Source organism: Bubalus bubalis, chromosome 12 (genome assembly GCF_019923935.1).
Source record: "Bubalus bubalis isolate 160015118507 breed Murrah chromosome 12, NDDB_SH_1, whole genome shotgun sequence".
Classification (NCBI taxonomy): Eukaryota; Metazoa; Chordata; class Mammalia; order Artiodactyla; family Bovidae; genus Bubalus; species Bubalus bubalis.
This window is the reverse complement of record NC_059168.1, coordinates 97,802,779-97,830,499: the sequence shown is the minus strand read 5'-3', so window position 1 is coordinate 97,830,499 and position 27,721 is coordinate 97,802,779. Positions and strand designations below refer to the sequence as shown.

The 27,721-nt window shown below is 51.4% G+C and overlaps 1 protein-coding gene across 3 annotated transcripts in view; it reads right to left on the bottom strand.

The window, feature by feature from the left end:
- Window positions 1-343: 343 nt before the first annotated feature.
- The window catches only part of STXBP1 (syntaxin binding protein 1), a 67,009-nt gene continuing 39,631 nt past the window's right edge, over window positions 344-27,721 (bottom strand). For 2 of the 3 annotated variants that reach the window (XM_044926374.2, XM_006074493.4), the window contains 14 exons: window positions 26,946-27,094; window positions 25,126-25,210; window positions 24,195-24,325; window positions 22,581-22,688; window positions 21,263-21,323; window positions 19,868-19,933; window positions 18,797-18,877; window positions 16,775-16,913; window positions 15,786-15,895; window positions 14,334-14,435; window positions 12,759-12,844; window positions 9,961-10,115; window positions 8,353-8,478; window positions 344-2,314 (listed from right to left, as the gene is read on the bottom strand). In XM_044926374.2, the coding sequence (XP_044782309.1) occupies window positions 8,369-8,478; window positions 9,961-10,115; window positions 12,759-12,844; window positions 14,334-14,435; window positions 15,786-15,895; window positions 16,775-16,913; window positions 18,797-18,877; window positions 19,868-19,933; window positions 21,263-21,323; window positions 22,581-22,688; window positions 24,195-24,325; window positions 25,126-25,210; window positions 26,946-27,094 (1,383 nt within the window). In that variant the 3' untranslated portion in view covers window positions 344-2,314; window positions 8,353-8,368. The remainder of the gene's footprint in view (window positions 2,315-8,352; window positions 8,479-9,960; window positions 10,116-12,758; window positions 12,845-14,333; window positions 14,436-15,785; window positions 15,896-16,774; window positions 16,914-18,796; window positions 18,878-19,867; window positions 19,934-21,262; window positions 21,324-22,580; window positions 22,689-24,194; window positions 24,326-25,125; window positions 25,211-26,945; window positions 27,095-27,721) is intronic. The other variant, XM_025261697.3, reaches the window with a different exon arrangement.

The window sequence follows — 27,721 nt, the reverse complement described above, 5'->3', positions numbered from 1 at the left end:
AGTGACCTCATCACATGCCCTAAATGCACCGTCACCACAGACTCACGGAGGGCGCCACCTGCCGAGACGCAGCCCTGCGGTCTCCGAGGCTGAGAGACAACCTACATACAGAGACCCAGGACGATGGGAGAACTGCCCGCTCTCAGGCAGTGTGGTTCACCCTCCGCGGGTTGTCTGCAGACTCCAGACGGCCCTAGATCCTAGTAGTCGCAGTGACCTGGATCCAGAAGGCTCCACGCCATGGCCAGGGGCAGCTGGGCTCCTCCCCACTGGACCATCGATGAAGCCTTTCTCCTCCTGCTCCCCAAGAGAAACCGGGCGGCGAGTCACCCTGGACACCATGAACGGGCGCTGATTTATTTCTTTATTAGACTCGAGTGCTTTAGTACAGAACGGTACAGAGATGATACACATTTGTGCTTCAATAGTTTCAAACACTGAGATTCTGATAATTTCAAGGTAAACAAGTTTCAAGACAGACTAGCTTTTTTTAAAATATCCTTTTGATAAATTATTTTTTATATAAATAACAGAGAAAGGAAAACCAACGTGTTGGACAAACAAGGTCCTGAAGCATGAGCATCGTTTGGTCAAGGGCAGGGGACAAAACAAGCAGTTTTAACAGGAAGAAACCAAGGCAGATCCTTACAGTCTGTCCTAAGGAAATAAGATCTCATAAGGAAGGGGGGGGGGGGTGGCAGGGAGACAGACCTGAAAACTAATCTGAGTGCAAAGGGGGAAGATTTCAAAGCCTTGAGAAGAGAACGCCACGATGCATCTAACGGGCGGGCGGAGGATATATTCCGAAAGGGAAGAGGGTGGCGGAGAACTAGCACACACACGTTCGCAACGACGATGCCACAAGACAGTAATATACACACACGGTCTGGGGGGTTCAAGGGCGTGGGGGGTGGGTGCGGGACATTTTTTGTGACTTCCACTGTCGTTATAGTTCACAGCAGCAGCAGAACAGAGTGTGCTCCCTTCCGGAGAACGAGCCGCTGAGTCCTGAGGATGAGGAGACATCCTTCCTGCATTGGCCTCTTTGATTTCTGCATCAACAGCTAAGTTTTATACAGCTACATCTTTATACAGAGAGTAAAATGATTGTTTTTTTCTTACAAGCATGATGACAAATGACCCCACACTACACAAAATAAAGTATTAGGGAGTATCTTAAACAGAGGATGATCCGGGGTGGGATTGGGGTCTGTGTAAACCCAGCAGGCTACGCTTCGTGTAGTTTGAAGCCTCAGGGGCACGGACAGGAAAGGGACCTCTGAACCAGGAGCCTGCGGGACCCTCCCAGTCCTAGTCCGTTGCTGAGCCATAAGCTCTACCCAAGCTGACTTCACTAAGAAAGAGGAGCTCTGGTGGTGGTGTCGGGGGATGATGCCTGGGGAAGGATGGGGTCTGAAGGACCAGGTCTAACTGGAGACCCAGGTCCCCAGTGGAAGCCTGCTCCTCTCTCATCCAGGCACGGTGATAGACCGCAGACAGGACCACAGCGCTGTGGCTGTGGCCAGGGAGGGCGCTGAGACAGGGCACCCAGCCCGACTTCCTGTGGCCCAACCCCTACCCCCCATCCCCAGCACCAGGGGATGGGGGGAGCGAGCCCCTTGGGGAGAGAGAGCAGAGGTTGGCTCCAGCGCAAACCTCTCGAGATATCACCTGAGCTTCACTTCCAAGCTCACGTGAATGAGAGCCGGCACCGAGGGGGAGGAACTGGAGTGAAGAGAAAAGACACCCTCAGTTTGACATACTCCAAGAATGGAAAGCTCAGTGATTCCCAACACGAACAGGAGCGACCCCAAACGGGTTCTTAAAAACACCCAAACGTCTACCTTCCCAAACACAAGCAAATGTGCACACGTCACGCTGGGCTATGTACAAGGTCATAAAATCCTGACTAATGGGGAGGAGGTGTCCATTCACCCTAAACGGTTCCAGGAACCCGGTGGCAGCATGGCCCTCGTCCCAAACGTCTCCTCCAGGATACACATAGAAGGGACTCTTAAAAAAAAAAAAATCAAAAAACAATGCATTATTTTGTTTCAAACAAGAAGAGGGCATCACCAAACACGAGAACGCGGCGGCGACAGTGCCGGCCGGGCGTGCAGAGCTGGGGGAGGCGGTGGAGGGAGGAGGGGTCAGAGAAGGGACCAAGGCGGTCGGGGCTGCGAGCACTTTGGGGAGAGGGTTCGGTTTTGTTTGGAGGGGCGACTTATTTTTTAACTGCTTATTTCTTCATCTGTTTTATTCAGTTTCTTCAGTGTGTCCAGCAGTTTCTGTGGGGTGAGAATGTGCGTGGATCCTGGGGAGGCAGAAAACACCTGTGAGCTTGCCGCCTCTGGTTTCAAACACTTTCCCCTCCCCTGCCCTTGTCCATTCCCACAGCTGCAGCCGCCCCCTCCCCTCCCCTGGCCTCGGTCAAGTGGACACAGAGAGGGGGGTGGGGGCTGGGGTTTGGGGCCACATCACAACTGGCCCAGGAGACATTTCGGGGTCATGGGTGAACAGAACACCTCCTCTGGCTCGGGCAGGGTCCCCCGGGCTGTACCGAGGAAGGTGCGGTCTCTCCAGCTGGGCTCAGTGCTGTCTGCCAGGGGACAGGGCTGCCATCCTTCTAATTCTCTCCTGAACTCAAGATGAAGCCAGGGAGAGAAGTGCCGAACCACATGGCGGGGAAGAGGGGGGTGAACAGGGCAGGGGTTCGCAGAGGGGCTGTGTGTGGAAAGAGAGGTCCAGGTTGGGAGGAAGGGGGTGGACAGAGCACCCAGGGGAAGCCACCGCGCTCTGGGAGCCAGCTAGCTGGGGCTTCATGGTGGGAGGGACCTCAGGTGTGAAAGGGGGAGGGCCAGGGAACCTGAGGCCTTACCTTGCAGAGACCCGCACATTGTAAGAGGTTAGAAATGCTTGCAAAAATTTAAGCTAATGGAATTAGATATAATTCTACCGCAAAAATAAAAAAAAATAAAAATAAATGAAGTCCTTTTTCGTAAAGAGAGAGATCTAATAAGTGCAGTAAAAAAAGATGCATGGATCGTGTGGTTTGGACATGGACTTACTCAAAAACAACAGAAGTGACTGGTGTGTGAGCATGACGCCTGCACGCATGCAGCAGAAGGCTTCAAAGAAAGAGATCCCGGTGGGAGAGAACTGAACAAAAGAGACCCGTCCTTGAAAATGTGCCTCCCTGGAGATGCGGGCAAGGGCGCAGGCCTTCCTGGGAAGAGGGGACCAGAAACCACAGGAGGCCAGATTTCCATCCTGAGGGCAGGCAGAAGAAGGCTTTGGTGGGATCCTGGGGAGTGATTCCAAATAGCAGGGTCCGTACGCCTTTGACCACTACTTGCGCAGCTGACCCCTGACGGCTGGCACTGCAGACCAGGAGAACACTGGAGAAGCCGTCTCTGGTGTGAGAGGCTTCTCTGCAGCTCAAGCCCCAGCCACTGCTCTGAGTAAGGAACCAGTCCCTTCCTGGCTGCTTCCCCGAGGGGCCGAGCGTGATGTCCTGAGCGAGCGTGCAGCCCATGCCAGCCCTGTGCCCAAAGCTGACTCTTTCTGCAGACTCAAGGCTCCTTTGGCAAAGGCGACACCAGTTTCAACAGGGTGTCCCTGTCTCCCTCGAAGACACTCATTTCTGTGACCTTATGAATCTTTCTGCTAGTCCTAAAGGTCAAAGGCCTCATCCCTAGATGAGGAAATAGGAATAAATGTTACCAAATTCTGACCAGGACCACTGGCAGAATGAAAGTCTCCAAGTCTCAGCTCGATGCAGTTTAGGTGTCTACAGCTGAGAGATGGCTGCTGGGAACTCTAAGCTGGGATTACCTTGGGGGCTTCCTAGGCTATGCACATGCCGGAAAAACCATCCTTAACATCCTCCCCCACAGCCATCCGCTGGATTCCAGGAAACAAGAGGAAAGACTGGATTTAGAGGGGACTCAAAAGGCCTCTGATCAGATGTCTGGACCATCGTGCTTCCTAACCTTGCTTCCGTGCAGATTCAGGGCTGGTGGGAGGCCAAAAAGAGGTGAAGGAATTCATTCTTTAGAACTGGATATTATCTGATCGTCTGGTGCTCCCAGTCTTTCATTGAAAGCAGAAAACATCCAAGACCAGGTTAAAGTGTTAGTCGTTCTGTCGTGTCCTACTCTTTGCGACCCCATGGACTGTAGCCCTCCGGGCTCCTCGTCCATGGGATTCCCCAGGCAAGAATACTGGAGTGGGCTGCCATTCCTGTCTCCAAGGGGATTTTCTTGACCCAGGGATCAAACCCGGGTCTCCTGCATTAGCCGGCAGATTCCTTACCATCTGAGCCAGGACCAAGAGTATCAGGTAACCAGTGAGGCCTCTAGGGCTCCTCACACAGGCAAGCTCCTGTCCCTTTAAAGGATGCAGACCAGCTGGTGTTAATCTGAAATCACCTGAGACCCATTCCTGCCACGCAATCAGCGATATCGCTGATCAAACTTAATACCCTGGTCAAACTTCTCAGCACCACAAACACTGCAAACGTTCTCACTTGAACCCAAAGGTGGCCGACCACGCAGGCCATCTAGAGCCACTCCGAGGGTCCCCCTTATCCTACATAACTGCAAATCTGAAATGTGAACGGTGATCTTCAAAACAAAGTCATCCAAAGACTGTCAAAGCTTGCGGCCAGACACAGTGAGCTCTGCCAAGACAAAATCCTTCCTTCTCACTGACAGCATCTGAAAACCAGAAGAATTCTGACAGATCAGCTGATCCAGCTGGTTCTGGAATTGCCTGAATCAATCCTGAAGACTCAGACTATCGAGGGCAGTGTCAGGGAATAGTAGGTTTAAACTGCACATTTAAGAGCAGCCCAGGTGAGTGAGATGATCTGCCAGGTGTGGGAAGACAGTGGCCTTGCCCACCGGCATTCTACAGATGGGAAAAAGATGCTCATGCTGGTGGGGCATGTTGGTGGCACAGCCAGGCCTAGAAGCCATGCCTCCGCTTTTGATTCTGGGGGCCCTGTGGCCTCCTGCCCCGGGAGGGGATGTGGAAGGCAATGCTCAAACAGCAGCTGGGCACTGGGTCAGCTCTGAATTCAGATTCAAATCTGAGTCCCACTGAAAAAATGGAACTTATCTGACCTTGATCTAAAATAAAGCAAAGTATTCAACATAAAAACAAAACAAAAAAACTTCTTCCCCTTGTAAGTGCTGTGTAATAGGTCTAAGTCAGCCTTGCAGCCCCTTTCATTAGCTTCTGACTGTCTTCTGGACATTCGCTAATAGTCAATCCTTTTAACATAAACCATCCACAGCACCAAGGTGCAGAGCTGATCAAAATATTTCATTTCTTAGTTGGGAGGAATGATGGATTGATTAGTGGGGACTGAGCCGAGACTTGGTGGCATCTGTACGCTTAGTTATCCACGCCTTCCACCTTCAGCCAGGGCCAGGTGGAGCAGGCCTCAGCTCCAGGACAGAAAGGGGTCAGGAGAGGGAAGGGCCAGGAGGAGAGGGAAGGGCCAGAAGGAGGAGGGGCCAGGAGAAGAGGGAGGGGCCAGGAGAGGGAGGAGTCAGGAGGGTGGAGCACAACACTGGCATCCACACACAGTGCCCACGAGAACACTCGTGGGCCCACGTTCACTGCCGAGCAGGGAAAACCCATCTCTAAAAGCTAAGTTTCTGCTCACACTGATGTGTGGGACACCACCCTGCCTCTCCAACACCCTGTACTGTTCTAGGCTTTAGTCACTTGGACAATTACAACAGAAGTGGGCAGGCTGGACATTCATCTGCTTTTTAACTTCCCTGGGATGAGGACTTGGAGAAGGCAATGGCACCCCACTCCAGTACTCTTGCCTGGAAAATCCCATGGATGGAGGACCTAGTAGGCTGCAGTCCATGGGGTCGCTGAGTCGGACACGACTGAGCGACTTCACTTTCACGCATTGGAGAAGGAAATGGCAACTCACTCCAGTGTTCTTGCCTGGAGAATTCCAGGGATGGGGGAGCCTGGTGGGCTGCCTTCTATGGGGTCGCACAGAGTTGGACACAACTGAAGTGACTTAGCAGTAGCAGGGATGAGGACTCCATGCCTCACTTCTTCTTAACTGAACTCTAAAATACAGCGCTGCCCAACAAAGCATCTCAGAAGCCAAGAACATACTGTCTGTAGTGCTCTCTCTGCTCTAATGGCAGCCAAGACACTCTCCGCTGATTGAATGTAAAACAGAGACAGCAAAGGAGAGGTGTCTCCGATTGCAAGGAATCCCAGGGCAAATCTGAGCAGGAGCCCTTGGGGTCTGGGTTTGTGATTCTTTCTGACTGTGCAAGGGGTCTGCCAGGGCTGCGGTCATGTCCTTTGCTGCTGCTGCTGCTAAGTCACTTCAGTTGTGTCCGACTCTGTGCGACCCCATAGACGGAAGCCCAACAGTCTCCCCTATCCCTGGGATTCTCCAGGTAAGAACACTGGAGTGGGTTGCCATTTCCTTCTCCAATGCATGAAAGTGAAAACTGAAAGCAAAGTCACTCAGTCGTGTCCAACTCTTAGCGACCCCATGGACTGCAGCCTACCAGGCTCCTCCACCCATGGGATTTTCCAGGCAAGAGTATTGGAGTGGGATGCCACTGCCTTCTCCACATGTCCTTTGAGAAGTCTCGAAATACAGCAAATGCTGTCCACCTACCTGCCATCTGCATGAGAACCAGATCTCTCTGATTACCATCCTATCAAGGTGCTTCTTAAGAATGACTTTTTTTAACACTTGCTTTTATTCATCACCCACTGGCCTCGTTTTCTAGGCAAAGGCAGCCTGGGCAGGATGGCAGATAGCCCAGCACCACGGCCAGCCTCACTGTCCTGGCTTACAGGCCCTTGCTGCTCCTCACCTCCCTACTGCCCTGGGGCAGCTATCTCTCAGCCAAGGCAAAGAAAGAGGAGATGAACAACCCTGCCTCGAGGGTCAACCTTTAGAGCAGGTCCTTCATAGATGGAGCTCATTCTTTATAAAGTAAACAAGCATACTTCTGACATTACCCAGCCAGGGTTCTGATGTCCACTCCCCAGAGAATGGAGGGAGGGCTCGCCAGAGAGTGGGGCAGGGCTGCCTGGTTTGAGCCTCCAACTGAACGACGGCATCACAGATGGCCAGAGTCTGAGGGGCTCTGCGATCCAGCCTCCCTGTGTTCTGTAGCCCAGGGGGAGTAACCTCCCCCACTCACACAGGTGCTTGTGGCCAAGCTGGGGCTAGAGTCCTGGTCTGTCTGCTACTCACTCACAGGTGGCTCACAGGGCATCTCAGCCTGGGGGTGGGGTTGGGGGAGGGGACATTTCCAGGGTCCGTGGTCAATGGAGTAGAGGAGGGCATGCACACAAGATGTGGCCTCATCACAGTGTGCAGTGAAGCTATGAAACAACTCATGCTGCAGTGAGGTCTTTGGGGCCAGTCTGCCATCTGAACAGGCTGGGGAGGTTTCCAGCACGATAGAAGAGTGGAAAAGAGAGAGCAAGGAACTCTTACTCTCTCAAGGGCAAGAATAAAACCTGGATAACCTACCAAACCCACAACAGGTTCCCAGGTAACTGAGATAAAGGCATGAGCTTGTGGGAGAGGAGACGCTCTTCAAAACAGCACATACTGTTGAGAACAGATTTCTACCCAATGGCTCTCAATCTGACTAGGAGACTCCAGCTGCAGAGAGGAGTATGCTTCTCAACTCTTGGAAGGATCCACAGGAGAATTAAAAGCAATTACCGAAAGAGCAAATGACTAATAAGTGCCGCTTTCCCTAGGCCAGGAGACACCAGCTGTTTCCACTGGTGGCTGGAGTTCACCTTAAACCAGGTGGCTTACGACCCCATCACCCCTTAGAAATTGTTCCTTGGGGTAAGTGCCTGTCCTGGGCAAAATGTATTGACATATTTAACTACCACAGACTGGGGGTCTGTTCTGGCGCCCTGTGCCAAGCCTTCCTCATCATCAGGAATTCACCCCACGGCCAGCAGGCTTAGGTGCCGTGCCTGCAGCATCCCTCCATGTCCAGCCCCCTCTGGAGAGCTGTGCATAGCAGTTGTGATCATTTAAAGCTCAGGGGGCTGCAGCTGTCTGAGCAGCAGGTGACCTGTGGCGTGAGCGAGCTGGCAAGCCAGAGCCCAGCGGCGCTCGGGCAGGGTTGGTGAAGGGCAGCATCAGGACACATTTTCAATCGGTGTGAAGAACTGCAAGCATTTTCTCGTTAAAAGAAAATCAAATAAATAATAAACTGAAAAGGGAAAAAAAATAAAAAGAAAAGAAAAAGAGTGACGTAATAAATCAAAGAAAACCCTTCAGAGTGGAAGAGTTTCTTTTCTGTAATAAGCTGCTTTTACTTTGTTTCTTTGGCTCTCACTCCATTGTTGGAGCCTGATCCTCAAAAGATACCCTAGAGGACTCCCGGAAGTCGGGGTGTCTCAGGTCCATGAGAAATTTGGTGGGAGTGAGAATATGAGTAGAACCTGCGGGAGAACAGAGGCCAGCTGACTGCTTGAACACAGGTACGTTACAGGAGCATGCCAACTTAGGCCTACGTTTATGCAGCCAATGAGGTGCGAGAGTGAGCCGCATGCGCACACGTGAGGTGCACACGCGGCGCACGCGCACACAGGCCGCGAGGACAGCGGGCGGACATGCAAGCACATAGCGGGCGTCGGCGGTCCGCACCAGGCCTCTCCACCCATCTGCACGGGTGACCGTGTCTCCCCGGGTCTCCACCTCCCGACAGGGACCCTCAGGTCAGGCCAGCGTGGAAGAGGGGGTTACAACGAAGCCTGGCTGGGACGCGTCGGCCCAGGAGAGCTGGTTTGAGCAGAATTAGCCAACACGCTCATGCAACACGTATGCAAGCCAAAAACACAGAGAGCTCCGCCACGGGGGGCCTATGTAACCAAAAAGGGAGAAAACCCAGGGAGAAATGGTGGCCAGAGAGGCTTCTGGGAGTAGGGAGGGGCAGGGGTAGCGGTGGGGATGTGCGATCTACCCCCTGAATGGTGGGATCTGGAAGCTCAGAGTTGTGAAGACAGTGCCAGGTCCATCTTGATGCCCCCAGGAAGGGCCACGTGGACTGGTTTCCCCCAAAGTGAAGGTATAAAAGTGACACCTGTTACTGAGCTGAGGGGCAAGGGCAGGGCCCGGCCAGGACAGGAGGTGCTAGTCATCTCTGGTCAGTTAATGTCAAGAGGCACCCTGGGCAGAGGCAACTCCAGTTTGTTAAGGGCACAAGAAAGAAGAAGTCATCTGGAGAAAGCAAAGATTTTTCTCAACGTTTCCTCTTCCGGGCGGAGAAATTGGGGAGGCTCCTGTAGACATGAAAAAGGGGAAAATCTTCTCCTGTTGCCTTAAGTCAGCTCTTAGGAGCTGCTTCCTTTCTTCTGGAAAACCAGCAGGGATATGATAGACCCTGAAGCGGTAGGAACTGGCTGGGGCAGCCCTCAGCAGAGCCGAGAACGTTTTGAGCAGTATCTGCTTGCACGCCTGGGCTGTGTATCTCTAACTGACAGGTACCGGGGCCAGGGCTCATTGACCTGTTCACTGAGCATCTTCTGGACGTGAGGCTCGAGGCCAGGAAACTGACGTGCCCCTCCACCCCAGGCCCAGTTTAGTGGGTGCCCTTAACCCAATTTTGGTGGGTGAGGAAATCGCAGCGTGGAGAGGGTGGCACTTTTGAGGGAGCCCGAGTGGCGGTGCCAGAGCAGGAACATTGAGTCTGTTGGGGCCTGGGACCAGGCACTTCCCACCACGTGGGGCTGCCGCTCGTCAAGAAGCAGAGCAGACCTGAGGAAGGGCCCCTTCACCCCTCCGTGGCTGCGTCCACAGACGTGTCTAGAGGCAAAGTGTTGCAGGGGCAGCGGAGAACTGGAGATAGGATGAAACACTGAAGCGTGGAATGGAGTCACAGTGCATGAAGCAGCCCTTCCCTCTAGAAAATACGCCCCACTCACCTATGAGCACTTCCCACTTGCCGTTGGCTTGGGTCACCTCGTAAGCACAGCGCATCTCGTTCAGGCTCACGCCCCCCAGAATGAAGATAATAAGGCGCGGACCACTGCGGTACTCCCCGGGGGCCTTGTTCTTATGCCAGTGCCCATAGCGGGCGCTGGGGAGGGAGAGAGAAGGATGTTAATCATGTGTATCTGTATATACAGCATTTATACTTCATTATTCCATGACGTAATTCCCCTGGTGGCTCAGATTCCGGTAAAGAATCGGCCTGCAATGCAGGAGACCTGGGTTTGATCCCAGGGTCGGGAAGATCCTCTGGAGAAGGGCATGGCAACCCACTCCAGGATTCTTGCCTGGAGAATTACATGGACAGAGGAGCCTGGCAGGCTACAGTCCATGGGGTTGCAAAGAGTTGGACACGACTGAGCAACCAACGCTTTCATTCCATGACGTAGGACTCATTCTATACACCAGTGACTAAAAACAGAGCAGATGCTTAGCAAGTGCTGTATGAACTGGACGGCAGTGCAAAATTATCAAGTGCTTTGGCTGCTGGGAGAAGAATCATCAAGAGCGCCCGTCCTGTGACCCTGTCATTCTCTTAGAAACACGCAGGCAACAGACAGGTTCAGGTCAGCTTTAAAGCCAGAGGCTCAGTGGCTCCACCCACTGGATGATGGTCCTGGTGTCTCTCCCAAGTTGTAGAGTTCTGGGACACTCTGCTGCAAGGAGCAGCGACCATAGTCCCGGGCCTGTCTGCAGCTGGCACATTGATTCACCAGGCAGATGTACACTGCAGGCCTCACAGGGCCACCCCAGCACCGAGGAGCTAACCCTAGTGAGATCCCAAGAGCTTGTGGCTTAACTGAAGTGGTGGGTCGAGGACAGTGCAGGGAGAAGGAGGGTCTGCCTTGCACTACATGGAGAGGAACTCAGTGCCGTGGGGACAGGCACAGGGAAGGGCCATCTAGCACCACCCGGGTGTCAACGGGGAAGGCTTCCTGGAGGAGGTGGTGCCGAGCTGCCTCCTGAAAGACGGGCATCTCAGCGGCCAGACAGTTCCCCAGTGCCTCCTCCTCTGCCCTGGCTTTCAATGGGCCTTCACCTTGTCCTCGGAAACAGTGAGAAATGGGCTGCTTCCAGGTTAAGAAAAATGAGGAAAACAAAAATCAAAACACAACGAGGAGAGCAAGGCTCCTCTGGACAGTGGAACCTTCACCCTTCTTCCTGACTTACAGCAGCATTGAAGTCACTTTCCAAATCTTGAAGGCCCTGGGAGCCCGCCTGGACCAGCCCCGAGGATCACAGTCCTTTTGTTTTGCCCGTGAGATCATTTGTCTGCCTTAGTCGGCATCTGGCTGTGACACCACGGGGGATTTTGCATTCTACTCCAGTGTTGGCAATAAACATTTGGCCTCCACTGGCATCGGGGTGGGGGAATGTGCCATGCAGGCCTGGGAGTCCCGACAGAAGAGGGGTGAAGAGAGAAGATGGGCAGGGAAAGTATGCGTAGAAGGATGGAGGTGCGTGTTCTAGAAAGTCTGACCTGGGAACCTGGGCCACACACAAGAGGGCAGCAAAGAGTCAAGGGGACCTGTGTTCACAGTGTGAGAGTCCCAGGGACTGGCCCGTGGACACATGGCCCACCACACACAGCAGGAAAGACTTCTGGATGAAGACAGCAAGGTGGTGCATGAGAGGAGGAGTTTTCAAAAACATACACATGAGGCATCATGGGCAGCCAAGAAAACACAGAGGGCTGGAGGACTGGGAGACGGAAGCATGGACTGACTGCCTCTGCTCACATCTCCAACCTGAGAAATGTCTGAGCATCAGCAGGCACATGGACAGGAAAGGCTGGGGGCTGTAATTTTTCCATTATTTTCTATAACACCTTTATGGACAGGTAATTCATGTATCATACAATTCACTTGTTTTAAATTGTAGAATTCTCTGTGTTCAGTATAGTCACAGAATTGTGAGCCATCACCACAAGTTTAGACCATTTCATCACCCCCCCAAAAGAAACCCTGTACCTAGTAGCAGTAACCCCTATCTCCCAGCCCTCACCCCTGTTCCCAGCAACCACTTATCTACTTCTCTTGAGACTTGCCCATTCTAGACATCGCATATAGACAGAATGATAGAATATGTGGGCTTTAGTGACTGGCTTCTTTCACTTAGTATTTTCAAGGTTCAAGGTTGTAGCACGGATCAGTATTTCATTCCTATCTTTGGCTGAATGATACCCCATTATATGAATGTACCATATGTTCTTTATCCATTCATCAGCTGATGGACAGCGGGGTCATTCCCACTTTTGAGCTGTTATGAATACTGCTCGGAAGGTTGCTGTACTGTCATTTTGAATGGGGTGGTTAAGGAAGAAGGGAGAAAGTAATAATTGATTAAGGACCTGGAGGAGATAGCAGCCATGCGGATGTCCCCAGATACATCTGGGGACAGATCATTTCAGGCGGGGGTGGGGGGGGGTGGGGAGCAAATGCCAAGGCTCCTGAGGCAGAATTGAGCCTGGCATGTTCCGGGGAGGGCAAGGAGGCTGATGTGGCTGAAATGGAGGAGGAATAAGAGAGGAGTAAGGAGTGAGTCGAGATGGAACAGGAAGCCACGAGGTGGGGGGCCTCCCGGGCCACTGCAAGGACTTGGCCTGCACCCTGTGATGAGCAGCTGCGGGAGGGTTCCCGCAGGTCACGCGGGATCACGGCAGGACTACCGTGTGGCTGCCGTCCAGCCGGACACGGTCCTGCTCGGTCCTCTGCCCTTACTCGGTCCTCACCTCACAGCGGTGGTGCTGAAGGAGGCAGAGGAGCGGGTGGAGATGTACGGGTAGTGCTTGGTGTCAAGTTTGTCTTCAATAGTGTCCTGGAAAGAAGAGAGACGGCTTTGACAAGGGCTGATGGAACCAAGGTAAGACGATTCCAAGGACCAGTCACTTAGCCAATCACGGCCAGCTCTGCAGGAATCGGAGCTCCTCTGCTTGCTGGGGGGTGATTCCTGCCCTGCTGGGCGTGGAGCAGGTGCCCTGGGACCGGCGGATACAAGGAGATGAGTTTAAAGGTCTGCTCTTGAAGAGAAGTTATTTTTTTAAAACCCTGACTTAATTTTTCTTGCTTCTCTTTCAGTTTACTCTTTTTTCCCCTTTATATTCCTATGTGAGGTTATAAATGTCCCATCCCTCCAGACCCTTGCATCCGTCTAGTAGCCACTACGCACAGGTTTCCAAGGGCCTATTGTCTGGTGGGTAGATTCTGCTCCCCACCCTCTGCTGCTGAGAAGTCTCCACTCCCGACAGCTACCGTGTAGCACCCACACATGCCTCTTTGGGGGGCTGGACGGGGAGAGGAAGGAGCAGAGAGTGAAGGAGGGAATGAGGCGGGGGGTTGGCCCACTCTGCCAGGCAAAAAGACGTCACTGGTTTCTAGATGTCTCACGTTCACCCATCCTTTCCGTTTGTGGGATTTAAAAATAGGAAGCTGACGCACTCTATATATTTAAAATATAGCTATTTTAGCATACAATTCAGTGGGGACACCTGGACTGCTATGAATTTGCAAAGGGATCCTGGGCAAGTCTCTTCATTCTCTGGACCTCAGTCCTGTCCAAGGGCAGCAGCTGGACAGACTATCTCCAGGCCCCACTCCAGAGCTCCCGTGGGGCAGGGTTCTACAGTTTCCTTGACCTTGAACTACAAGGGGGAGGGGAGGGAGGGACACCTGGGCTACCTTCCCTTCACAGATGCAAAACACCGTCTGTGCACAAGGCATGGTGCCAGAGGACATGGGAGGAGAGGGCGCAGGGCCAAGGTCTAAAATGACGACCCAACCCTGCGAGCAAACACGCACAGAGCAGCTCTGACACCCGCTGCAGGAGGCCAGGGAGGCCTCTGTGGTGCTGGGCTCTCAGCTACGTGGTGCTCAGCGTGCGGAGACAGTGAGACCGGACAGGGACTTTGCAGAAAGGCAGGATTCAGGAGGTGGAGAGCGAGAACGTGCAGGCAGGGGATGATCTGAACAGAAAGGTGCTTATCAGGGTCTCTGGCTGACGTGACGGGAGCAGCTGGGGGGCCTGGGGTCACTTTCTGAATGCCCTCCCTGCTGCTGTGCCCTCGGCGTGGAGCTTGCTACTCATATGACCTTCAGGCACTGTGATACCATCAAGGGGGCCCTACTCTGGGGCTGAATCATGTGGATCTGGGGAACCTGTGTCTGGCTGACTGTCTCCTGGGGCTGCTCTGCGCAAACCCTCCGAGGCCCAGATGCAAAGCCCCGGGTGTCACTGCCACCTGAGGACAGGTGAGGCTGAAGCCCCCGGGCCCTGCAGGCCTCGCACCCTTGTCCCAGCCTGTGCTGACCTCCATGATGTCTTTGATGATTGGGGTCCATCGTGAGAGCTGGTAGGTCTGCTCGCTGACGCGCTCCTTCCGCTCTGGCTTGCTCCTGCGACGCAGGGTGGACTGAAGGCAAACACATGACAGGCGGCGGAGTCAGCGCCTGGGCCCACGTGGCCCCGCTGGTCCCAAGGCGCCCTGTGGGGATCAGCCTTGGGAAAAGGCTAACACGTGGACAGGTTTTCCTGGAAAAGCCCAGATTGTGCCCATGGGCTCCAGCCCAAGAATCTGGAGCAAACTTGGTTCTTTTTTAAAGCCTTAAAAAACGGCCAATGTGGGTCAAACATATAAGAACCGTTTTTTACAAAGGCAAGAAGTTAAAAAAATAGTTTGTTGTCAATTACTGGAGAAGACTCTTGAGAGTCCCTTGGACAGCAAGGAGATCAAACCAGTCAATCTTAAAGATAATCAACCTTGAATACTCATTGGAAAGGCTGATGCTGAAGCTGACGCTCTAATACTTCGGCCATCTGGTACGAAGAGCTGACTCACTGGAAAAGACCCTGATGCTGGGACAGACTGAAGGCAGGAGGAAAAGGGGGCGACAGAGGATGAGATGGTTGGATGGCATCACTGACTGAATGGACCTGAGTTTGGGCAAACTCAGGGAGATGGTGAAGGACAGAGAGACCTGGTGTGCTGCAGTCCATGGGGTTGCAAAGAGTCAGACACGACTTGGCCACTGAACAACAGAAGAAGAAAATCCTGCTCTGGTGAGACCTGTCCTTTGATTTTGCTTCAGCAGCACAGGGTGCACTGAGAGAATCATCTCCATTCTCATTTGGTCCCTTTGTGAACAGGGTCTGAAAACACCAAATGACCCCCAGTCACAGGTCTCTGGTCTGGTGGCTCCGGAACAAAGCTTTTGACTCTAATAAGATTCCAGAAGGAGCCAACCTACAGCCCGGTTTTATCAGCACTGACTCCCTGCAGGAAGCAGGGTTCCTACAAGCAAGGCTCCTGGTGGGGGGCCCCTCCCACCTCAGCCTCTTCTCGAGCTCACTGCCAGTTGGGCCCCTAAAACCTGCCCCAACTGGGTCCTGAGTCATTGCCAGAGTAGCAGACTCAAAGGTCTCAAGATGGCCTGACAGCAACCTCACAGAAGACGCTGAGTCTGAATGTCCCAACGGCTGAGCCAGGCTGACTCAAGACACGCAGGATGGAGCTGGTGTGTCTTCGGCTGGTTCACGGGCACAGCTCAGCTTTGAGACCACGTGGTGCCTCTTTGATGTGCCCACCTGGCTTCCCGGCACTACACCTTGATTCTGTTTATACCTCTACACCTGCCTTCCTCTGATTTTTTCTTTCTCAATGTTGAGTGTGTGTATCATAAGCTGCGTTAAGGAAGTTAGGGGAGAAGAGATGAGAGCCGCCACCTCCCCTGGGCTTCCCCCACAACACGAAGCTGGCGCTCACGTCTGTGACGATGGGCACCCCGAGGTGTGCCATGTTCGTGATGATCTCACTGTCCTCCGGCGGGATCTGAGCATGCTGGATCAGTTTGTTCAGGTTTTCCTCAGTGATGCCTGCAAGAACAAAACCCTGATCACCATACCAGCCACTGTGCATCGCACACTCAGAAGCAGAGCCTAGTGCCTGGGGTGGGGGATGGCGCCCCCCTCTCCTCCTTGGCATCAGTGGGAACTAATCTGCTCAATGTATCGACTTTACTGTAAGACAAGGCAGGGCCAGGACTCCTGTTCAACTCTAGCCACTCTGTCCTGGGCTATGACCACCAGCAACTGCCCCTCCTGACCTGTCTTTCCATCCATCTCCTGCTTCTCAGCTGTCCCCACCATCCCAGGCCCACGTCACAGTCAGCTTGGACAAGAGAGCCTCTGTGTCCATCTTTTTGCACAGTGGACACTTATGGCAACTATATGTGCATAAAGATCCCTTATTTATGGGCACAGATTGGGGGCTTCCCTGGTGGTCCAGTGGCTAAGACTCCAGGCTCCCAGTGCAGGGGGCCTGGGTTTGATCCCTGGTTGGTGAACTAAAGATCCCGCATCCCACAGCAAGACCCGGTGCAGCCAAATAAAAACAAATAAATAAAGGCACAGATTACAAATGTGGGGTAAGTTAAAAGTCTCTGGCACAAATGCTCTAATCAAGTGGCTATACAGCTGATAGACTCTCCCTGCTGTCCTCACCCAGCCTTCTTCTCATTATCCTGTCCCTCCGACTAACTCTAGAATCACTGGGGGATACACAGCCTCTAGCTGCAGCTGATCTGCCTACATTTCTCCAGCTGTAAAGAGCCCCTCAGACCTTCCTATTAGACACCCTTTTCCTTCCCTTTTCCTTGTCTCTCGAGCTGTTTTTCACTTTGTTCTCTCCCTCCCAGCTGCCTCATTTTCCCCAAGAAAGGGCCTGTCTCCTCTGTCATATCTGGCTGTTCCTACCATTCTTCAAAAAGATGTAGAGAAGGATGATGCGGATTTTGTCGTAAGTGCTGACATTCGCATCCAGCAGAATGGGGACGATGGCTCTCATGGGGTCCTTGATCTTCTCTCCTTCAGCATCCGTGCCCATGGCCAGGTCCTGCAGAAAACACACGGTGTTGGCCCCACGGCAACAGTCTGGATAGATGGTAATACGGGCTGTCCATGGATGTCTGGGATGTGTGGCTTAGTTGGGGAAGGTCAGCGACAGGTGCTTGAGCTCCCCCACATGCTGCAGTTAATCAGCACGGGTCTCCATGGCATCGGTAAGAGCTGAGCAAAGCCCCAGGTTTCACTTTCCAAAACCAGAGACCACACAGATTTGCCATGTTGTTGAAAGGCAGGCTTTTCCCTCCAGGTTAGTGCCAGTGAGCCTGAGCTGATTCCTCAGGGAAAGCCTCAATCCCGGTAGGTCCCCAGGAGGGACACAGCCCTGCAGAGGGCTCGGGGCTTCAGGGGATGAAAAGCGTCAGTATTGTGAGGTGCCTCTGCCTGGCTAGACTCCTCCTGCTCTGCTTCCCCTGGCACAGAAGGGGGAGTTTTTTTTTTAAACTATTCTGGGTTTTTTAAAAACTCTGTTTTTAATCTTCCAACACTTTTAGGGGGAAGAGAAAAAACATGGGCTCCCAAACCTGCACATCTCACTGAGGGAGATGAAGGAAGGGGGAGCTGACAACAGAACTGAAGAAAAAGAGTGGAGTAAGCATAGTCTCTGCCACCCCCCATCGCCCATGACTCAGGCAAGAGGCAGATCCGTTCTCGACAGGCCCAAGAAAGCAGCACGTAGGTCTCGGCACATCCAGAACCATCTGGTCTTGTTCTGCAACTTTCTCTGTAGCTCTTACAGAAGTTGCCAGAAGATTGCCTTTTTTCTCTCAAAATCCCAGGAGTCTGCAACAAGTATGATCTCGAGTTGGGGTATCTCTGCCCAGCCTGGATCAGAGGAAGGTGGGCCCCCCCACACCTCTCTGAGGCCCCTTCAGCCCTCAGTGAAGCCTCAACAGACATCTGCTCAGCAGGACTGACCCTAATACTCCCTCAAAGTCAAATTGAATATGACTAGTTCAACAAATACCTCTGGGCACTTCTGAAAAAATGTAGACTTCCCAGGGTGAATCTCAACTGCATTTGTACCGGTCTAGGGATAACCTGTGTTCTGGAGAGTCATGTTCTGATGATGAGGACGCCTTATGTTTGCAGAGATCCCTGTGAAACTGATGGATTTCAGCAGGACTACTGAGAGAGTCCATGAATCACGGCTCATCTTAGAAACCTAAGCCCATCCTGTCACATCAAACCAGGGGATTTAGATCTTAGCCTCACACTGAGAACATGAGTTGTTTTTTTCTGTGAAAAGAGACCCTTTGGCTGAGGTTTTGCATCATGGGATTCCCCCCTTCCCTTAGACGCGGACCCTGGATGAGAATTATCACACATGAGGAATGCAGTGCCAGGATTAGCGATTCCACACGACACTCCTGGAAAATGTGGCAGTTTTGTTATATCCCTTCACAGAGGAAAAGAAAAACAAGCACATCAAATGAATCGGTGACAGGGACAGAACCCTGATCGTAACTGTGATCAGGGAGGCCGTGGGCGGATTTCTGTCCTTCAGCTGTACTGCCCCCTTTCGGCCTCTAGGTCTCCAAGCTGGTGCGGCCACAGCAGGAGGAAAGGACACTCAGGAGTTAACATCCAGCCAGCTCCGTCAGTGCAGGGCTCAGTGCATCACACAAGTCTCTTCTGCTATTCCAGGGAGCATCTGGAAAGTCAGACATGCAAACCCCAAACGGCACGGCATTCCGGACCACTCTAGTCCCTACCATTGAGAGGAACTGCGCTGGCTCCAGAGCTGAGACAACAGGATCTAGCAGGCTTTCCCATTTCTATTTCCTATGATTCTGCGGGACGTTCAAGGTAAGACGTTAACATTCAGCTGGGCAAGTAAACCAGCCTGGCAGAAGGAGAAGGAAAGGGCCCTACCTGTTCCACCCGGCAGAGCTTATCCACAGTGCCTTGGTAATGCTTCATGCAGTCCTCGGCGAGGTGCAGGTGGGTCGAATACTAGGGCAAAATAGAGAGTGTGTGGTCAGGGAATCTCTCCATGACTCACACAGCATTTGCTGAGTAGCTGCTAAGTATGAACACGGTGCTAGGTGCCTAGGAGTCCCCAGCCTCATAAAGGAGACGAAATATGTGTTCAAGCAGAGAACTGTGTGTCGGGCAGAGGGACAGAAACACCTACAAGAGTCAAGAGGAAGGAGAAATCCTTTAAAGGGGGCAGGGTGGTATGACAGTTTCACATGTGTCCACAAATCCTTTGATACTCCTCCATCCAGCAGGTAGCGCTCAATACCCCTCTCCTTAGGGCTGGATTTAGTGACCACTGAGGCAGTGAGTGATTAACACACAGGTAAGAGCGCTGTGTGACTCCCAGATCAAGCTGACCTCCTCTGAGCTCAATCTTGCAGGCCCATGGGGTAAAGAATTGGAAGGATACAGAGAGAAAAAGATGAGGAGAAAGTTTTAGGAAATAAACTCTCTATCCCCAACTTTCATTTTTTTTTTCTAATAAAAACTGAAGATGGGGGCCTCCCTGGTGGCTCAGTGGTCAAGAATCCACCTGCCAATGTAGGAGACTCAGGTTCACTCTGTGGTCCGGGAAGATTCCACATGCCGTGGAGCAACTAAGCCTGTGAGTCACAACTACCGAGCCTGCGTGCCGCAACTACTGAGCCTGCACAGCCTGGAGCCCGTCCTCTGCAACAGAAGCCAGCACGGTGAGAAGTCGACACACCGCGGCTAGAGAGGAGCTCCCGCTCGCCACACAGCAACAAAGACCCAGCACAGCCAGGAATAAATTAAATGTTTAAAAACTGCAGATGACTAAAAACTTGTGGATTTCCATCAATCCGTGAGTGTCACGGGGCTTTGAGGAGTCTTTGCAGCTGTTTTTATTCATAATAAAATGGATCATTTTGGATCATCATACCTTGCTCTCTGGCCGCAAAGAGTCTGGCGCGATTGAGCGACTGAGGAGCAGTAACAACATACCTTGCTGAGCTCTTTCTGGTACTGGGGCATCTTCTTCAGCATCTGGGATAGGTCCCGCATGGTGGTCTGTGGGGAGAGGGAAGCACGTCGTCTCACTCCGGTGGCCCTGAGCTAAGAGGGTGGCTGGGGGGTGGGCCCAGCATAGGACAGCAGCTAACACCGGACTCCTGAGCACATGTTCTGTAACCCCCCCAAATGCACCCGTTAAACACAAGATCATGTGTGTTTAGATTTCCACGTCTCTGGCTCAAAAAATTACTGATCCAAATACTGTGACTATCTTATTGGTGGGGAACTGACCTCAAAGTCTAGCAATTATGTTTTATTTATTGGACCATAAAGTAACTGAGGGCACAGTTCTTGCCAGGAGAGAGCAATTTTTCATCTCTACACTGCTTTTCTGCATACTCGGCTCAAGCAGTCGTGGCATCAATTCACATTTCATCTCTGCAGAAAGGCCGGAGTTGTGCAGACAGGTAGGAAGCAGTGAGAAGGTGAGAGAAGGCTGGAATCTCACCCTGGCAGGTGGAAGGGGTCTGCTGACTTTCTAACTGGGTGACTGACCTAATCCCATTCATGTACTCAGTAAAAAATTATTGAATGACTACTACATACCAGGCATTTTTAGGTCCTAGAGATACAAGGACAAAAACAAACAGAAAAGAATTTTTGTTTTCATGGAGCTAACACATAGCAGAGGAGTCATTATAACGGAGTGGATTAGCACTTTTGGAGGGACTCACAAGTGTGGGTGCACAGAGCAGGGGCGCCTCCCATTGTCAGAGAAGACAATGCCTGAGCCAAAGGACAGGGACCACATAAGGCAAGGCTGGGGAAGGAGCTCAGGCATGGCTTCAGCCGTGGTGGGTGGCAAGGAGGAGGGCGGGAGAGATGAGAGTCCGTGGGGCCCGATGACCTGGGTGCTGTTAAGGCGTGTCCACGGTGGGGCTTGATTCTACTGGGATCGGGAAATCACTCAATAATCCCAGGCCAGGGAGCAGCACATTTAGAGTGGTGTTTCTAAGAGGAATAAACACCTCTGATAACCAGCAGGGAGAAGGAGAGGCCCAGGTGAATTGGGATATGAATTCTGTTGCTACCACAAGCTAAAAAAGGTTTTAGCAAGTTCTTCTGGCTTAATGTGTATTGTGATCCAGAGCAGTAAATGTTAATCCTCAGAGTAACAAAAAGAAGCTCTTTATAAATATTAAAAGATGTGGGTTCCAGGTCTCAATCTTGAATACAAAAAGAAGACAAAATGGTAAGAGATGAAGAGAGGACCAGGAACCCCTCCAAGCCCCCAACTCACCAGTCCTTTACGGAGGTGTCCTCCTCGCCCCTAGAGAGAAAGCAGGGATGAACCCAAAGGGCACTGGAGTATGGATATGGGTTTACCTTCTCACCAGTATTCATTCTCTTGCTGGAAGAAAAATCCTTCAGAGAACGGGTGACTTCCCTGGAAGAGAGAAGGAGGCAGCTAAGCTTCAATGCGGCACCAAGTGCCTCTGTATCGGGGTCCCCAGCCTCCGGGATCTAACGCCTGATGATCTGAGCTGGAGCTGATGTAGTAACAGTAGAAATAAAGTGCACAGTAAATGCAACGCACTTGAATCATCCCAAACCATCTCCTGACCCTGCATCCGTGGAAAAACTGTTTTCCATGAAACTTGTCTCTGATGCCAAAACGGTTGGGGACCACTGCCTATAAAGAGTCACACAACATCCTGCCTTTAGGAGTATGAGGTGACTTTTCCTGCCCTTAGGTATAGATTTAAAGTGATTTTCTAAGAGGAGAGAGAGATATGCCATTTTCCTAATACTCTAAACCAGGGGTCTCCAGAGTTGGGTGTACAAGACAATTTGTGAACAGAAAAGAAAATGTTAGGACATCTATGTATATAATTTTACTTCATCCTTTTCAAATTTATGTTTTTGTATATGCTATCAAATATACACATTAGTATGATAAAGCATATATTGAATGTATAAATAAAATAAGATAACTGGAAATGTGAAGTAACGTGTTTCTAAAGTTGAATGATCCTCCAAGGTTTGGAGAATACTTTTCTAAGCAACTATCCCAGGCTATTAGTATTTTCTCACTGTTCCTTGTGAATTTCCTGTGGATATTATCAACTCAGTGTAGCAGAATGTGTCCTTCTGCAAAAGCAAACTTGTCATCTACAGTTTAACAGCCTATTAAAAACTTTCCAGAGTTAGAAACATTTTGAAACATTTTCAGAGCAAGGTACTCCCTTCCCTATAGAGATTAGTATATGCATTGACTCTTGCTGAGAATAAGTTTAGGTATGAAAACAGGGAGGAAGGAGACATACCAGCTATATATTTAAAAACAAAAACCCTGAATTGTATGTAGTAGATCTTTCACTGGAACAAACTGGCTTCAAGTGTTTAGTGTTTATAAAGCATCTTGAAATGAGAAAACGCTTTCTAAAAACCCTAAAAGTAACCCTAACACAGAAAGGGTTTTCTAAATTCATGAGATTGGTAGAGCCTGAGCTCAGACATCAGAAGGGATTCATCAATACTGGTTAGAAGGTAGGTGACTTAGCAGAAGCAAGGGACTCCTGCCTGCACTGGTGAGCTCTGCCCAAGGAGCCCAGAGAACGCGCACTGGCACCCAGCACCCGCAACCCCCCGTGTCGGTGGGGTGAGCGCCGCGGCCCGGGGCAGGCGCGGGGCAGGCTCTTACTGGGACACCTCCGCGATGTGCTTGTGGCGCAGTGCTATCCAGAGGTCGTCGTCCTCGTCCAGGAGCACCTCCTTCACCCGCGCCTCCCCGATGCCGCTCGTCTCGTACCTGGACAGGAGATGTCCCACACAGTTCACCCAATCCCCTGGTTTATAACAGACCGACGTTCACACGAATGACTGCACAGCAAGCCCTCCGATCATCTGAGGTGCCACTGTCCGTGTCAGGTCTGCGGCATCTCATGAGGCTGGTGGTTTCCTTTTTTTTTTTTTTGCCACACCACACATCTTGTGGGATCTTAGTTCCCTGACCAGGGTTGAACCCAGGCCCTCATCAGCAAGAGGCATGGACTCCTAACCACTGGACCACCAGGGAATTCCGAAGGCTACCAATTTCTAGGGCGGGAAAAGACCTAAAGGTCTGATCAAAGTCAACTGACTTGAAGTTCTGTTTTAAAACCCTCAGGGTCAGTTGATAAGTGCTCCACGGAAGCCACCTGGCTCAGGTGTGAAGTCAGGTTATAGGTGGTTTTGGAGGTACTTGGAAAGGAAAGGCGAGGATCACACTTGTTCCTGGGATGGCCTGGGACACCATCCTTAATGTGTGGGGCTGAAATAGCCCTTGGCAGCTGCCTGCAGCAGGCCCTCAGCAAACTGTCACGGGTACAACCGTGAGCATCTAAGGGAAATAGAGAATTACAGATACCAAAGGGGGAAAGCTGAGATTCAGTCATATTTTTAGAATCTTCATTTTGAAACCACTATCTTTATGGTTGAGGTTATAAAATCAATGACACGAGAACAATATAGTCTGTTCCCATAAAAAGAAAACTATGTTTTTAGAGACTGAGTTTCTGATGACTGCTACCAAGAAAACTGTTTACAATGAAGTAAAATGCAAATAAAACTCAGTAATATGGGACTTCCCTGGCAGTACAATGGTTAAGACGCTGTGCTTCCGATGCCAGGAATGTGGGTTCAATTATTGGTTGGGGAACTAAGATCCCACATGCCACATGGTGTGGCCAAAAATAAATAAATTAATTTTTAAAAATTTGGTAAGAAACTCCTACTGGTATATTTTATCATCATATTTCATGGACTGTAGTTAAGAAGTTTTAACTCTGAGTAAGATACGCTCTTACACAAGTCAACATATTAACACATCCAAACCAGCTGTGAAGTGAAGTGACATGAGCTGTGAACTAAACATTTCAAGTTCTTGTTCCCCCCAAACAGGCAGAGGTTTCTAGCTGATGGTGCAGTTGCACTTTGGGAACTCACAGAAAAGCATGCAGGCTTATTAGTGAGACTGTATGGGGACTTCCCTGGTGGTCTAGTGGTTAAGGGTATGCCTTCCAGTGCAGGAGATGTGGGTTAGATCTCTGGTCAGGGTACTAACATTTCACACGCCCCAGGGCAAGTAGGCCCGAAAGCCCATTCACCACAACTAGCGAAAGCCTGCCGGCCACAACTAAGACCCAATGCAGCCAAAACCAAATTAAAAAAAGAGACTGTATGAATGTACCTGCTTTTCCTAGGATTAACGACATCTGTGTCCTTAAATTAGAGGTGTGTCTGGTTCATTTGCAAAGCTGCAGTCACGTCTACTTACTTGTATACGTCATTTTCAATAGGCAGCAGGTCGTAACTCATAGCCTGAAAAGTCAGCTCATGCAGGACGGGGGAGCTGGGGTCGAAACCACGGTCCAGGATCAGGAGCTGGGAGCGTGCCTTGTCCGGGCCCTGGAAGGAAGGACACCGGGGAGGCTTTCATGAGCCGCCCCATACAACTCCCGCTTCTCTGACTAGCACAGCTAGCCCTCCCGTGAAACGTGGCAGCAGGATGTGAACTCTGACCCAGAAAGCACTCAGTCCATCTACTGCTGGACAAGGAGGCCAGCACACGCCATGTGAGAATCCAGTGTGTCTGTTTCACAGGAATAGGGTCCTTTGACGCAGATCCAAAATGCAGGGTGCAAAGTGAGTTTACAAAGCAGAGCACCACCTGGGTTTGGCTATCAAAAGGGGGACCCATCACCCAACCCAGCCAGCCTGGGATGGAGCGGGTTCCCAGAACCTGGGGCTATCAGTGTGGAAGTCACGATAGTGATGGGCTAGTTCTGAGATGCATGTGATAAAATTGCACAGAACTGCACACACACACACACACACACACACACACACACACACACACACAAGCACACGTAAAAACTAGTGAAATCTGAGTAAGGTCCGGAGATGTAGCAACATCATTTTTATGGTTTCAACTCTGTTTCATTGAGGGGATTCCCATGACACAGGGCTTTCAGTGCTAACACCAGAGAAGTCCTAGCGAACAGAAATAAGCTAGTCGCTCGGCTCCACTGAACAGAACCTGTACCACCTGCCCGAGGACTTGGGCGTTTGCTTCACTGGAGCTCAGTATGCACAAACAGGGGCGCTCATGCACACCCAGTGAGCAAAGGAAGCCAGCTGTGCCCAGGCTGCCCCATGGACACTGTGGTCCCTCGGCAAGAGAACCACACGGGCCAGGTCAGACTTACCTCCCCCATCGTCGGGTCATCGGCTTTGTAGGCGTCGAGCTTGTCCTGGATTAGCTGAGCCAGCAAAGCATTGTCCTTGTATTCCCTGACAAGGGAGGAGGGACGGAGGGTGAGCCACCCTGTCCCAAAGGATGGCACTGTCTGCCCTCAGGGAGGAAGGCAGGACAGTGCGGGAGGGTCAAGGGAGAGATGAGCTTCATCTGTATTATTCTTTTACAAGAAAATATAACTCAGATTACATGTATGGTTAAAAAGGAAAAAACAAAATACTTAGCTCAGTGCATGGAATGTAAATGATTTTCTAGTTTCTTAAAAAAAAACAAACACAAAACCATCCAAATGGAAACAGAGGGGGGTCTTTCCAAGCAGCTCCAGATAAAACAGCCACACTTCAGCAGAGTGTGGACACAACCACGTGTCCTTTCCCCACCATCAGGCTATCTCAGCCTGACCTACTTGATCTTCACTTCCCTCAGTTCAAATTCCCTTGGACCCTGTTTTGTTTTGTTGGAAGTGACATTTCCGCTGGCAGAGCTGTAAGATGCAAGTTGAGAACCTCTGGACCTTCCCTCTTGGCTGAGCCTCCAGCACCTCCTAAGTTCCTCTGGGTGATGTTCGTCATGCGGCTGCTGCCCGCCACCTGGCCACTCTTAGTGCAGAAGCAGCTCCACCCCAGTCCCATCCTCCCAACAAGTGAGCTCCCAGCCCTCGTTTCTTAACTTCTGCCGGGCGTCTGTCGGTGAGGACCCTGGTCGGGGGAGGGTTGTCCTACGGGTGCCCATCCCCAGGGACAAAGAGGTGATGAGGCGCCTTGGCACTTCCCGATCAGGCCCTCAGCTGCTCTGGCAGCGTCCCGCCTTCTGGTTGCTTCTCCCTGCATGACTGTGACCCCTGCACTCCCACGCCTGTGTTCACTCCCTCACAGGCTGCCCAGTGACAACCACTGAAGGGCATGACCCCAACCCTGGCACCCAAGGCCTCCAGAAATGGTTTCCCCGTGCCCCGCTGCCTGCACGTATGCAGGGTGAGACTGCCAGCCCTTCTCAAACTTCCCCTTTCTTTTCCAGGGTCATGCTTCCACTCATCCCAACTGTCCACACAAAATGCCCCCCGCTCCTCATCAGTCTACTGAAATCCCGACCTGTCCTTGGCTCGGATGCCGCCTCTGCTCTGAAGCCGGGCTTGCTCCTCTCTGGACGCCCAGGCCCCTGGCCTGCACTGCCCCAAGGCACTGGTCCCGCAGGCCTACGCTGCAGGTGTGCACAGCTCGGATGTACATTATGCCAGTACACATCCTACCTGCCCGCCTGGGTCAGGGGCTTCCAAGGGCAGAGGCTGCGTCTTCAGGTTAAGCCCCCCAACCTGGCATTTAGCACACAGCAGGTAAATGATGAGTGAATGACTCGATCAAATCTGAGGACTGTGTCCTTTGGAGAATTATTCTCCTTGTATTTTATCTTACCCTGAAATGTCTTTTTCAAAGGGTGTATTTGTTTTAAGGCAGATTCTTTACCATCTGAGTCACCAGGGAAGCCCCTTTTTAAGGTTAGAAAGAGACAAAAAACTGAAGGAAATCTGGGTTACAGTTACGTGGGGGTTTGTGCTTGGTTATATAACTGAATATATGTATTCCATGCCCTTTTCTGCATGTATTAGTATAATTCACATTAAAAATTTAGAAAATAACAAAAACATTGGAAAATAGTCAATGTGAGATGCTCAGATCTTGACCCTCTGGAGACAACTGCCAGAAAATGGGAAGGCCAGAGGAAGTTCCTCACTTGGGGGGATCACCGAAGGCAGCCTGGGGTGCGCCTTACCCCCGGTACCGCACAGCTGGGTACTCCTTCAGGGTGGCGCACAGAGTTGCGATCTGCTCCGCCAGGCGCTCCAGGATCGGATTTTTCATCTGAGCCTTGTGGGGACTGTAGAAGCTTTGGAAAGAGTCAGCAGAGTCCAAGGAATACACCTGAAAAAGGGGAAATATATATATGTATACACAACGACAGAGGAGCCTGGCGTGCTGCAGTTCATGGGGTCGCAAAGAGCTGGATATGATGTAGCGACTGAACAACAACAACATATATACATATGTATATGTATATATATATATAAACATATATATATATACATTTCCAGAATGGTGTTCCCTCCAAGCCTCGTAGTGAGGCTACAGAACAAGTTTTCATTTATTCTACAAATACAACTGGGCATCTGCTGGGTGCCAGGCCTTGTGCACTGGGAACCGCTGGTGGCCAAACCATTACTGTCCTCCAGGAGCATGCAGTCTTGCAGGAGAAGGCAGATGAATAAACAATGAACAAAATGAAAAGTAAATTTTATGGTATGTGGGAAATGGGTAAGTGTATGAGAACGGAAGAAGCAGAAAGAATGCCTGAGGGCTGGACAGGGAGGACAGGAGGCCTCCTTGAGGAGGGGACATTTGAGTGAGGGCTTGAAGGAGGTACAGTTTCTTCCCAGGGGGCTCCCTGAGGAGGGGCTGGTCAAGCCAAGGCCCTGAGGCAGGCATGCCTGTGTCTGATGACTGATGAGGAGCCCGAGAGAGAGCAGGGGAGGGGTCTTGTCAGACCACACC